The sequence below is a fragment of the Nipponia nippon genome, unplaced genomic scaffold (assembly GCF_047370975.1).
Source record: "Nipponia nippon isolate SJK-2023a ecotype South Korea unplaced genomic scaffold, ASM4737097v1 scaffold_2, whole genome shotgun sequence".
In the NCBI taxonomy this organism is placed as follows: Eukaryota; Metazoa; Chordata; class Aves; order Pelecaniformes; family Threskiornithidae; genus Nipponia; species Nipponia nippon.
In genome coordinates, this window is record NW_028262336.1 from 46,167,964 (window position 1) to 46,180,236 (window position 12,273).

The following is a 12,273-nucleotide window of genomic DNA, read 5'->3' on the forward strand; positions in this document are numbered from 1 at the left end:
CAGCCACAGGCGTGAATAGGCGTCAACCCTTAGATGAAAAGATTCTACCATCTGTACTGTAATAACTCTTTAATATCAAGCCATAATTATAAGGTGGAGGGGAATAACAGACATCTTGATCGTTTTCCCCCATGCATGAAAATATCAGTTGATTCCTACAGTGCTGTAGGAGGCACTGGAGTATAATTGTGAATTTCATCTGGATATTGTGGACTGCTGTGCGTATTGGAACCCATGACCCAGGACATATTCCATCCCTCCCAAGTCGCTTTAAGTTAATGTACTAATCTGTGATATTTTGTGACTAACTTCAGTGTATCATACAAGTCAATGTTACAAAACACACACAACCTTTGGTTTCCTAGCAGTATTAGAATTACTCCAACACAGTCTCCCATATTAATAATTGCAATGTTGTCACTTTTAACAGGCTACCGTGGTTACTATTCCTGTATATTACTGTCCGTACTGCTTATTTTTGGACAACAAAGCTTTGCTTAGGTGCAATTTTTGCACCTAAAGGTGGGCCCCATGGTAGAATGGGGGAGAGGCATGCCTTGCCTCCTTATGAGGCTGAGGTGATTCTAAAAGCATGCTTCAGCAATGGAGAGTTTGCAACCAGTGGGGAAAAAGCAGATGCATGTACAGGAAAGAAAACTGGAAGACCTCTGCAAAAATTGTAATTCTACCTCCTTTTTCTGCTTTTAATAATTCTAATTACTGAGGGAAACTGAGTTGTGAAAACCAACTGGTGATCTAAATTGTGTTGAAAACTTCTAATTGGTATATAGGTAGGAATAAAAAGGTATGTCATATGATTAGGTTTGTTTATATTTTCATTGCAAGGATGTTTTGCAAATATCTGAGAAGATTTTTAAAAAACAGTTTATTCAGAACATAAATAGCTCTTGTGTTTCTTTAATCCTCTTATTATGTCTAGAATAGTTGTAACATGCTTGTTTGTACACATTACCTGTCTCATGTAATAACCCATTAAATTTCAAGATATTTTAGACCCTTTTTTTATTCTAAAGAAGCTGTCTGATTTGGTATACACATCAGAAGGACTTGCTAAAAGTTTCTACAAGCTTTTCTGTGCTCCTTTAATCCACACAGTTTTGTGGATTAAATTCTTTCTCTTTGTATATGGTTTCCTTCTCTTGTAAAAGTCTGTTTCTCTGCTGCCTTTCCTCTGTGCCCCTCAACCGCTTCCTCACTCCTATTTCCTCTCTTCTGTGCTGCAGGATACCCAGCTGGTTTCCTGCAAATGCTTTGCATCCTTTGCACAGACTCCTTATACTAGAACACCATTTCCTTCCCTTACAAGAGTGAACACTTGTCCTTCTTTCAGCTTTTTATTTCTGTGAAAGGATTTTTGACTGCCATTCCATGTAATTTCCAGTTAATCTGATTCTATTCAGTATGTCTGAATTTTCCAGCTGGCACTCATCTATTCATATAATAGAAAGAGTGATGCTTTTTTGCCATTATTTTATCATTATTTTATCATGTAGTCTTCTGATCTTCTTTGTTTTGGAGAGTCTATCTTTAAATTAATAAATCAGTAACCAGAAACAACATGTTTTCAGTTTCTAAAATACACCATGCATTATTTACAATGTCTCTAATATGTAATTTATCTCATACTAATATCAAACAGAAGGTAGTGGCTATTTAGACCAGTTTGACCTAGTGCAGCCGTCAGTTTAAAATTCGAAGCAAATCAGTAGGAATTCAAAAACTTATTTTTAATATAAAGGTTAGTTATATATTTAAAATATTCATCAATTGATAATAATTGATTGTTATTTTGGTAGCAGTTGCACAGGAACAGCATTCAGTTTACTGATGGATATGAAGTAAAGGAAGATATCGGAGTTGGATCTTACTCTATCTGCAAGAGATGTATTCATAAAGCTTCAAACATGGAATATGCTGTAAAGGTAATTACTTTGTTATAAAACACACCAACTGTTTTCAAGTTTTAGTGTCGTAGACATTGAGCATCATTAATTTATTTGCCTTAATTACAGTAAAACTGATGGGAGTTATCTAGAACGAAGTGTACTATGAAAAGCTTACATGACTTTCCATCATTTTTTAAAAATGTGATTGATTACTTTTTTTTAAACATAGGTATATATGGGTTTTTTGCTTCCAAAGTAGATTCATAAATTGTCAGATAGCTAGGCGTTCATAGCAGTGCTTGAAGTCTGGTATACCTTGCAGAATAAACTTCAACTCTTGTCTTTGCTTGCTAGTTTTTAACAAGATTTCTAATGTTGTTTTTATGTTATTCTATCGGGCTTTCTAGCACTCCTTTGAAGGCATTAAATTCTTAGTTGAAATCAGTAGAATTCCCAGAAGTGGAATGATGAGTGGTTTTTTGTCTTTCTGTATAACGCTGTAGAGCTGAATGGTTACTACGAAAACAGGAGTATAGCAGACTTTAAAAGAAAAAAAAAAAACAAAACCTGTTCTCTTTTTGAATTGTTGAACAGTTTACTACTCAAATATGTAAAATGTGAAGATAAATTAAGTATGTTTTGCTGTATCCTTGTACACAGATTGTCTACTGGAAACCCTCCAATTTCAATTTGGTAGTTACATACTTGTCATTATTCTGGTTCTGGCCAGGAACAGATTTGACTTCTGTGCTTGCAATTTGAAGTAATTTCTTGAAACGGGAAGAAAATGCTAGCATAGCTGTTAATTCCCTAAGCTATAACATTTATTGTGAGGATTGCCTTGCTTTTCTGCTGCCTCTGTTGTGGCTTTTTTTCCTCAAGGAATCATGAAAAAGAATAAGGTGATCAGTGTCCAATGTGTTAGGATGGTGCTGGTAGGAGTAAAGGATTTAGGATGTCAAGAGGAAGAAGGGGTAAGACAGAGATGGAGAAGACATTAAAGGAAATTCTACAGTTCAGAAGGATAGAAAAAAAAAGGAGAAGACTAAGAATACAGTTTAAGTAGGGCAAAATAATGTGCTTGTTTGCACACGAGAACTTCAGATCCTGACAGCAAGCCTCCAGAGATTCAAACTAACTTTTGTAATGGAATGCTTGTCTGAATTAACTCTGAGGAATTTTTCATTTTTCTTATTTTTGATTCCCTTACTCTCCTGCTTTGTCTTTTGCTGCGCTAAATATTTGTTTGGGATTAGCTTTGTGAAAATCAGTTCATTGGTATCCTCAAACCATTATCTCATGTCAAATTAGGAACTTCCTATTTTATTAAATGGTGGGTGACTTAAGTCTTATCTACTAAACAGCCTTGCATTATCTATCACAGCCTGAGGGATCAGATCACTTATCCTCCAAAATTGTTTTCAACATTTATTGCTTTGCCTTACTGTTCCAATTTAACAAACTTTGTTTTGGTTATAATCCGTGCCCTTTACCAACAACAATAAATTATTGCTTAGCTGTTTATGCTAGTAAGCATACCAAAGTGTTACACTATATAATATTCACAAAAAGAATTATGCCTATGTATCTGTTTGCTCTTATAGATCATTGACAAGAGTAAAAGAGATCCAACAGAGGAGATTGAAATCCTACTGCGTTATGGACAACATCCAAATATTATTACCCTAAAAGATGTAAGTAGCGTGTTAAAGACATCCTTTAGTGTTTTATAATTGCATATCACTTTCTAATTGGAGAGATGACAAACTACGTGGTTTAGATTTATGTTTATGCTTTTCAGTATTTAAAAATAAAACAATGTCCCTAATGCAATTTATTCAACAATATCTAATTTTTTACTGAGATGTCTCATTGTCATCTTTTAAAGATGGTCATATTTTGGTACAATGTAATCCTAAGCAGTGAAATAATTCATCCTTCATAAATCCTAGCACAGAAATAATTCATTTAACGTTGGCTGTATTTTTAAAGGAACAAGCAATTTTTTTGATTGCTTAGTTAACTTCGAATCTACTTTTGTTTACATTAGTCAAAAGCAATTTTAAAGTACATAACTTAGGACTCACTGTTAGCACAATACCCAAAGTAATTTTCATGGACAGTAATGAGTATTACTCAGTAGTGGACAAAATCTTTTCATATCCATGGTCATCACTTTTCTTTACCTAGTATCTTTATCTGGTCTTTGTATGGAAGATTATCTGGCTATTTTTTTCTTGTATTTGCTTTGACCATGGAAACACTTTGACCATAAAAAGCAAAGAATAACATAAGTTGGGAGGTAGAGGTTTTTCATAGTGAACAGTAGATTCTGATGATCTAACAGAAAAATAAAATTGTCTTTTTCTCCTTGATTATGCATTAAAGAGGATTAAAAATTAAAAAGGCATATGCTTAATGACTTTATTAGCCTGCAAGAAAGTATTCTGGTCCCCAAAACCAAACCTCAAGCAAAACAGCGAACCATTTCCAGGAAGCTGAGCTCAGCTGAAGGGAGATCCTGAGACATTTTGAAGTCATTAAAACAGTAGCTCGTAAATACTGTGGAGACGAGTACTAGAGAACTCTGCCTAAAGTTTTTCTCCTACTGTAATCTGTCTTCACTTTATCAGTATCGTGTAGTTTCGCCTTTTCTTGGGAGAACAAAATAAGTCAGATGTACGAGGGAGCCCACCATGGAGCTAGATATCATAATTACAATCCCACTTTCTCTTTGTTCTGCTTCATGTGGCTGGACAATAAAGCTACCTGAGAGCAGCTGTGCTAACATGGAACCTGCATCAGCATTCACATTGCATTTAGTGCTGCATGCTAGGTTTGTGTGTTACTTTAATTCATAATAGAGGTTATGTTATTTAAGCAGGAAGACAAACATAAGGAATGCGAGTCCTTACCTGAACTTTAACATTATGAATATTTTACACTGAGAGCAGAGAAACCCAGGTAGCCTTGAAAAGTTGCCACATATGTTGAATCATTTTACTTTGTAATTAATTCATCATCATCATCAGTCATCTTCCAGCAGGAGCCATCTTTCATTCAAACCAACAGTAATACACAAATAGCAAAAGGAGACTACAAAAAACCCCTTAAGTCCACAGAGGAAGAAAGACAGTAGGCTGTAATTCTCGCTTATTTCTACTCAGATCAATTCCTCAAGCAGAGTTTATGGAAGTATGTCCAGTGAAAGAGGTATAGAATTCATATGTAATAGAAACTTGCATAATATCCACTACTGTAAGAATTTAACATTACTTTAAGTTTTCATTGTCCTCATATAGATGCATGGGGCAGATTGCTTGCATATCCCACAATATAATGGTGTGCTATTACACCTTTCAGAGGAAAGAATAAAGAGTATTTGGCCTTCAGGCCTCAAACTCATCATGAGCACCATGAAGAATTATACAAATAAAACTCAATGTTGATTTGACTCAATTTTTCATAGTTCCACACCAAAATTTAAATGTTTCTATTTTGAAATGTCAAAATAAAATGCTTCAGCATTTAGGTGCATGTCTTTGGAAATTATTATTCTCCAAGAAATAAATTCTTTCTTTTCTTGTATTTCAAGAATAAATGCAGTAATATTTGAATTTAACTTAGGATGGAAATTTTCATTCTTGCTCAGCCTTTTTTGTATAGTTGAATTCTGAAGGTGTTTGGGTTGAAACAATGGATATTCAGAACACCAAATTCTTTCTGCAGTGCACAGTCCTCTGGGGTTTTTCCTTCTGATTGTTATCAGTGATCTTTTTCAGCTCCACATATAAACAAAAGAAGGAGCTATATTGTGCTAAATCAGATGTCCTTCTTATCCAATATCCTGCCTCTGACAGTGGCCATTAGTGGATGCCTAGGAAACAGTGTAAGAACGGAGGAAGCACACAGCTTCCAACAAACCATTACCTAGAAACTTCCTGTGCCAGACCATTATACGTATTTTACCCTTTTTACCTATTAGTTACTCTTCTGTAGCAGAACTTCTGTCTTGTTATTTAAAGCATTGGCTGAAGAATTTTTTTCAGAAGCTTTTCAGAAACCTGAATACAGTATATCCAGTCTCCCTGTCCAAGTGCTTATTTATGAGCTCAAAAAACCTCCTAATGTGTATGTGAAATCTTATTTCACTTTGCAAAAACCCTGTTCTCTTTCTCCATTACTATATTTTGTTCATGTGCCTATATCTGCGTCTCACTATGGTTTCTTCCAGTTTCCCTGGTAGAGAAGACATACTGACTGATCTTTGGTGTGTGCCAGGAGTTCATTTTAAAAATTAGCATCACATTTATGATCTCAGCATAATACTGTGCACCTAACTGTGAAGAAAACTTCAAAAGTATTTATTCAGTGCAAACAGCTTCCTGGGATCAGACAACTAAATTGATAATACCATTAGTGAAATCAGGATGAGGGGAATGGTTTGTTTAGGGTGGGGTTTTTTGGTTTTCTGGTTTTGCAGGCAGACAAGACCAGCAAGGGGTAGCAGATAAAATAGTAACCAAGTGCAAATTTTGTTTGAATGCCCCCTGCAGTACTAAGAAGTGTGTGCTTCATAGTGTCAAATGAAATAAGCTTATTCCCTCATGTTATACCAGGATTAGAGGAAGCGTGCTTATTAAAAAAAAATCTAAAATGCAAGTTTAGTATCTAGAATTAGATAATTCTACTTTTTAATACTGTGTAATAGTTAAAGTCTTAGTACAAACACGTTCAGATGATCAGTCGTATTTCATGGGTGAAAAATTCCTGTTAAATGAGAACATAGAAACTCATCATGTCTTCCTCTCCTTAAGATCATAAGCTTGTAAAGACTGCAGAATTATTTATTTAACACTCTTCCTCTTTTTTTATTTGGTGAGATAATAATCTTTTTAGTATAGTTAAGAGCACAAAAATTTCTAAGCTTAGAAATTTAGTAGCCTGTATTTCCCAGGTAGCTTAGGACAAGGAAATTGGGATGAAAACTCCTTTTTTTAATTTAGTTGATATCTATTCCTAAATTCATTTTACTACAACTCAGGTAGTTGTTTCTACTTAAACACAAACTAGTTTTTATTTCACACATATTACAGAAGAGAACGATTCCAACGTCACCATAAAAATAGGTTGAAATAAAAATGGGGAACAGAGTCTGTAACAGATTTCACTAAAGCAGAAACCAATTTCTGAGTTAAAACACCAAGAAAGTGCAACTGAAACGAAATGCTTAAGTATAGCTTGAAAAGTGTTTTGGTATAGTTCAGTCTGTAGTGCCCCCTGGTGATAATATAAATCATGCTCAACTATTGTTTCCCGAAAACATAAAAGCCATGCAAAAATTAAGCCATTTTCCGTAACTAGAAGTAAGGACTAAAATATGTATGTCTTATTAATTTGACTTTGGTATAGGCTTTATGTGTGGAGTAATGTATAGGTTGTAGGCTTTTATCATAGCAGCTTTGTATGCATTAACTTCAGTGTTCACAGAGAGAAGGTGAACTGAGGTTTATTTTTTACTTTTTTTTGTCTGACTGTTCAGTTGTAATGATCTCTGTTTATATTTCTAATTTGGTGCAATGATTGCTTCTAGAATTAGCTCTGGTTTTGTCTTAATTAGACTAGTTTCCATTTATTACTACTACTTAATTTCTTCCATGTCTGGTTTAATTTGTTTCAGTGAAAGTATATGGGGAAAACTACATGTTATTAATCCTTTTTTTGTCTTGAACATTCTCATGCCAGTATTTTTTTGTTATTTCATTACTGTACTACCTTTTTGTAGAAGGTTTTGTGTTCATTTCTGAAGATGAACAATGTTTGGATAGTGTGTGGGGTGAGAAATATGGGAAAAAATAATTGAAGAAAACAGCCTGTGGACCCACCTGCACTATCTCTGTGCATTTCACAGGAAGATAGCAGAGAATAAATATTTTGAAGTTTACATCTTTATGTACTTTTTGCAGGTGTATGATGATGGAAAATATGTATACGTAGTAACAGAACTCATGAAAGGAGGAGAACTGCTGGATAAAATTCTTAGGCAAAAATTTTTCTCAGAACGAGAAGCTAGTGCTGTTCTGTTCACAATAACAAAAACCGTTGAATATCTCCATGCGCAAGGGGTAAGTTTTCATCTCGGGCAAAATGCTTATAGATGCTAATGTTCTTCTTTTTCAGAAGTATAAACCCATGTATTTATTTGTTCTTCTGTGCAGTAATTACGTAATTTCTGGTAAATAATTACATTGCAGCAGGAATTTGTTGAAATCAAAACATTCCTCATCAGCTGTGTAGATCTCCAGATAACGGAGATGATGCAACTGTTTCTGTTGTCCCTCACACAGTCTGTCAGCAGTTCTGTGGAATATGCAGATCATGACTAATAGAGAGGATAGGAGAGGAAGTAAGGCAGGAAGAATTGCTAGGACCAGTGCTGTTGCTTAGCCATGGGACCTAACGTAATTCTAACCCCTGACAATCGAGTATTTTCCACCGATCGCTCTTGTAATTTCTTCCACTTCTTGGTTCTGAAGAATGTTGTTTATGACTTGTAACTCCTGCACCATAGGGTCAAGAAGTTGTAGTGGACTGTTACGAGAAAGAAAATTAATGCTTCAGGAAATTAATTTGGAGATAGAGGAAGTAGTTCAAAGATAGAGAAGGCAAGTGTGACAATTGCATGGCGAGAATGACAAGTCATGTTCCATTTTTAAGTAAACGAGAAAAGGGAGATAGAGAAAAAGCAGAAAGTAAGGCTGCAAGGAAAAAGACAAGTTGCTAAAACCCAATGTTGTTATCCAAGAAAAGATGCTTCAGAATGGTTAGTACTCAAACTATTTTAAGAAACAAATAATTCAGCACACAGTGTCATTTCTGGAAGCTATTATTTCAGAAAACTTACGATCAAAGTTATCTGGTGTTATCTTATTCTGTGATTCAAGGCTTTCTTCAATCACTTGCTTATGCGTGGGTTTTTATTTGAGCCTGCGTGCACAGGACTAGAATCCTTGGCCAGCAGCATTAGTGGGAATTATGAATAAACCTCAATACCTTCTGTATGGAAATATAAATAATAGAATAATACAAATCATAACTTGGTTCCTTCTTACCACAGGTAGCCAAAAAAGGCCCAGTGTCCCTGCGTCAAGTAAGGGATTTTAGGGATTTTTTTTGTTGTTGTTTGTTTCTTTACTGAAGATTTTGTAAATATTGGCATTTTAACTTGCATGATATCACATGCTCTTTGGACTTTTTACTTCTGGAAATTTTCAGGTTGTCTTATGTTATGTACACTTCCACGTGAAAGATGGCCATATATGTAAATAATGAGTACTTCTGTAGTCTAATTTTTGTCTGGAAGAGTGCTCCCTGTCTTTGGTGGATTTTCCTTTTGTAGCTCCTTTGGATGCCAGAGGAGCTCATTTGAATATGGCATTAGGTAATATCTGGTTTGACAGATTCTGAGTCTGTGTGCAGTCTCCACAACCCTTCCCAGAAGGAGTTTCCTCATGGACATTCATAGGATACTTTTGAACTGAAAAATTAGCTAAGCAAGGAATGAAATCCTCCTCTTCAGGGTAAGCAATACTTCCAACTCTCAGTCAAACTATGCTAAAAGTATTAGGACCAGGATACAACAATTAAGGGTTGGCACAATAGACATTATAAAAAGGATAAACAAGAAGTATCGTGTCATCTTGGAGCAGAATGCTTCTGCATGCTGGTAGATGATTGAGAATGCTAATCAAAAACACGATGCTAAGAAATAAAGAACTGAAATGGTCTGCATATTGTTTTGCTCTCTTCTGTTGCTCTAAAATAAAAAAGTTATTTCTGTGCAAGATATCAATATAATCTAAACAATCTGACATCTTTTTACAAGTCACCTTTGGGAGAACAGCTTAACACAGAAAGGTATTTTATTTAGCCTTTGACATAAGCATTTTGATTGCTTAGGAATTAGTTTGGATTTGAACTAGACTGTTACACTTATTCTTCCTCCCACTTGAGAATTGCTTCCCCTTCTTCCGAAAAAAGTACAACGCAGGCAGACTGGTTCTAGAAACAGTCTGCCAAATCCCCAGCTCTGTGCTGCTTCCGTTGCCCACCTCTTCCTTTCTAGCCCTTTTAGGATCTATTTAAAAAAAAAAAAAAAACCAACCCCACCAACTAGAATAAAACTGTTGGGTTTTTTTTCTCTTCTGCCTCTTGGAGCAGTAAAGGAGGTTTCATTCATTACTTAGAGAAAAAGGATTCTAATCTATCTAAACACCAAAAAAAGAGGGCTATCAGGAGCCGGTTCTCTCATACACTGACATCTCAAGCCAGGATGTTCCCCTTAATATCTACTGTGCCAGCCTAAGTTTTTTAATATAATTTTGTATATTTCAGCTTACAAGATGCTTATTTCCATAATTTTAAGTATTTGTTTTGTTAAATCTAAGAATTACAAAGTATTTGCATACTGAAAAAGCCTCTACTACTGTGTTAAAGGGCTTTACAATCTGCAGACCCTCTGCAGTCTTTTACTTCTTGGTCTTATATCACTTACTTTCCTGAAACACTACCAGCTTTCTGGAATAATGCATAGAGCTTCTGATTCCGTACATCACTTACTTGCAGGAATTTGGGGGTATCTTCTTGTTCTAATGTGATTGTCGTCTTGAAATATTTCACCACAATCTTTCTCAAGAGGAAATGAGTCTTCCATTCAAATTTAACCATGAAAAGCTGTGTTTGATATTAATCAAATATATAGGACAATCGGGACGATAAAAGGCCTTCATAGCAGGTCTATTTAAATATTTAAAAGAGGACATTTAGATCGACTCTACTGTCTTACAGCAGTATATACCCTTTTCTTTACAGAGAGCAAAGCCTCTAGAGACTCTAGGTTAATTTGTCTTCTGAAGAAAATGTAACAGGTCATCTGATTTCAAAGACTGTCCTTGCACATTCCAGGTTTTATTAAGGCTTGTTATAAAAGCTTCAAATAAGATCGGATTCATTCTGCCAGAACTTCGGCAGATTCTACAGTTTTTGCCAAGCATTTTACATTTCCCTACGAAGCAGCCACTTGAGAACCAGTATAGGCTTTTTTTGATGTGCCAATCCATGAGGAGAATACCTCTTCGATATTTTGTTATTTTTTTGGCAGAACTGTATTAAAATTCTTCCTCAATCAGGCCTTAAATGTTTGCACTGAGATTAATGCAGATTATCTGAATGAAGTGAATGGAATATACAGGGTTACTCCGGCAGTAACTAGTGTGTGGTTATGTGGCACAGTGGCCTATCAGCTGCTACAGACATCCGTGACTCCAAAAGATATTACTAGCCAAAGGTTCTGATTTCAAGAGCCTTGTAGGTATGCATGTTAAAATAGAAAACAAATATATTCACCCATTAGAACAAGACATCTGGAACTGTCTGTACAAATGAATTTGGTGGCAGTGGGAAGTCTGGAGGAGGCTTTATAGTCAGAGTTTCCAAGTTAGAATTGTAGTACTCTAGACATCACTGAGCATCAGAATACTGCAGCTGATGTTAGAAGCTGGAAAATGGGAAACTGATTGCTGATGGGAGATTTGAAATTAAGTAGCAGAATTGATAATTATAATATAAAGCCTTTCCTATGTTTAGCTTATTGTATTTAGTGGTTTGTTTTATTTTTTTAGGTTGTTCATAGAGACCTGAAGCCTAGCAATATTCTTTATGTTGATGAATCTGGTAATCCAGAATCAATTCGAATTTGTGATTTTGGCTTTGCAAAACAACTACGAGCAGAAAATGGTCTTCTGATGACTCCATGTTACACAGCAAATTTTGTTGCACCAGAGGTAAATACCAGGATAGCTTATATGCCTTGAATTATTTTCATGGGATTTTTTTTTTTTGCTAGTTAGATATTTTTTGTTCTTGTGTAACAAGTGAAATCACTTTGTAAACACTAAAAATTTGAAATCTCACTATTTTTATGGCATAATGAAAGCATTTCTAAGCATTTTTTTTTTCAGAAAAAATATTTGTCTCCCTCAGGTTTTAAAGAGGCAAGGTTATGATGCTGCATGTGACATATGGAGCCTTGGTGTTCTACTTTATACCATGCTTACTGGGTAAGGGTAACTTTACTTTGCTTTGCTGTAAAGTAGCAAACCAATATAAACAAAAATAATAATAATAAATGTAGGCCCACTGTTGAAGGTGTTTCAATCAAGGCACTGATTAATCTCAACTTTGGCTTCAGTGGGGGTAGAATATGCTTTGCCTTTAGTAGAATCCAAGTTTGCAGGGACTGATGTGAAAAATTCTTAGTTTCTCATGTCTCATCTATTTAGGTGTTTAGTTTCTGCTTTATGGTGAT

General features: G+C 35.2%; 1 protein-coding gene across 7 annotated transcripts in view; it reads left to right on the forward strand.

Moving 5' to 3' along the window:
- RPS6KA3 (ribosomal protein S6 kinase A3) overlaps positions 1 to 12,273 on the forward strand; it is a 77,638-nt gene that overhangs the window by 56,709 nt on the left and 8,656 nt on the right. For 5 of the 7 annotated variants that reach the window (XM_087756056.1, XM_087756052.1, XM_087756054.1 and 2 more), the window contains 5 exons: positions 1,818 to 1,943; positions 3,512 to 3,601; positions 7,874 to 8,032; positions 11,588 to 11,749; positions 11,949 to 12,025. In XM_087756056.1, the coding sequence (XP_087612182.1) occupies positions 1,818 to 1,943; positions 3,512 to 3,601; positions 7,874 to 8,032; positions 11,588 to 11,749; positions 11,949 to 12,025 (614 nt within the window). The remainder of the gene's footprint in view (positions 1 to 1,817; positions 1,944 to 3,511; positions 3,602 to 7,873; positions 8,033 to 11,587; positions 11,750 to 11,948; positions 12,026 to 12,273) is intronic. The other 2 variants (XM_087756057.1, XM_087756051.1) reach the window with 1 other exon arrangement.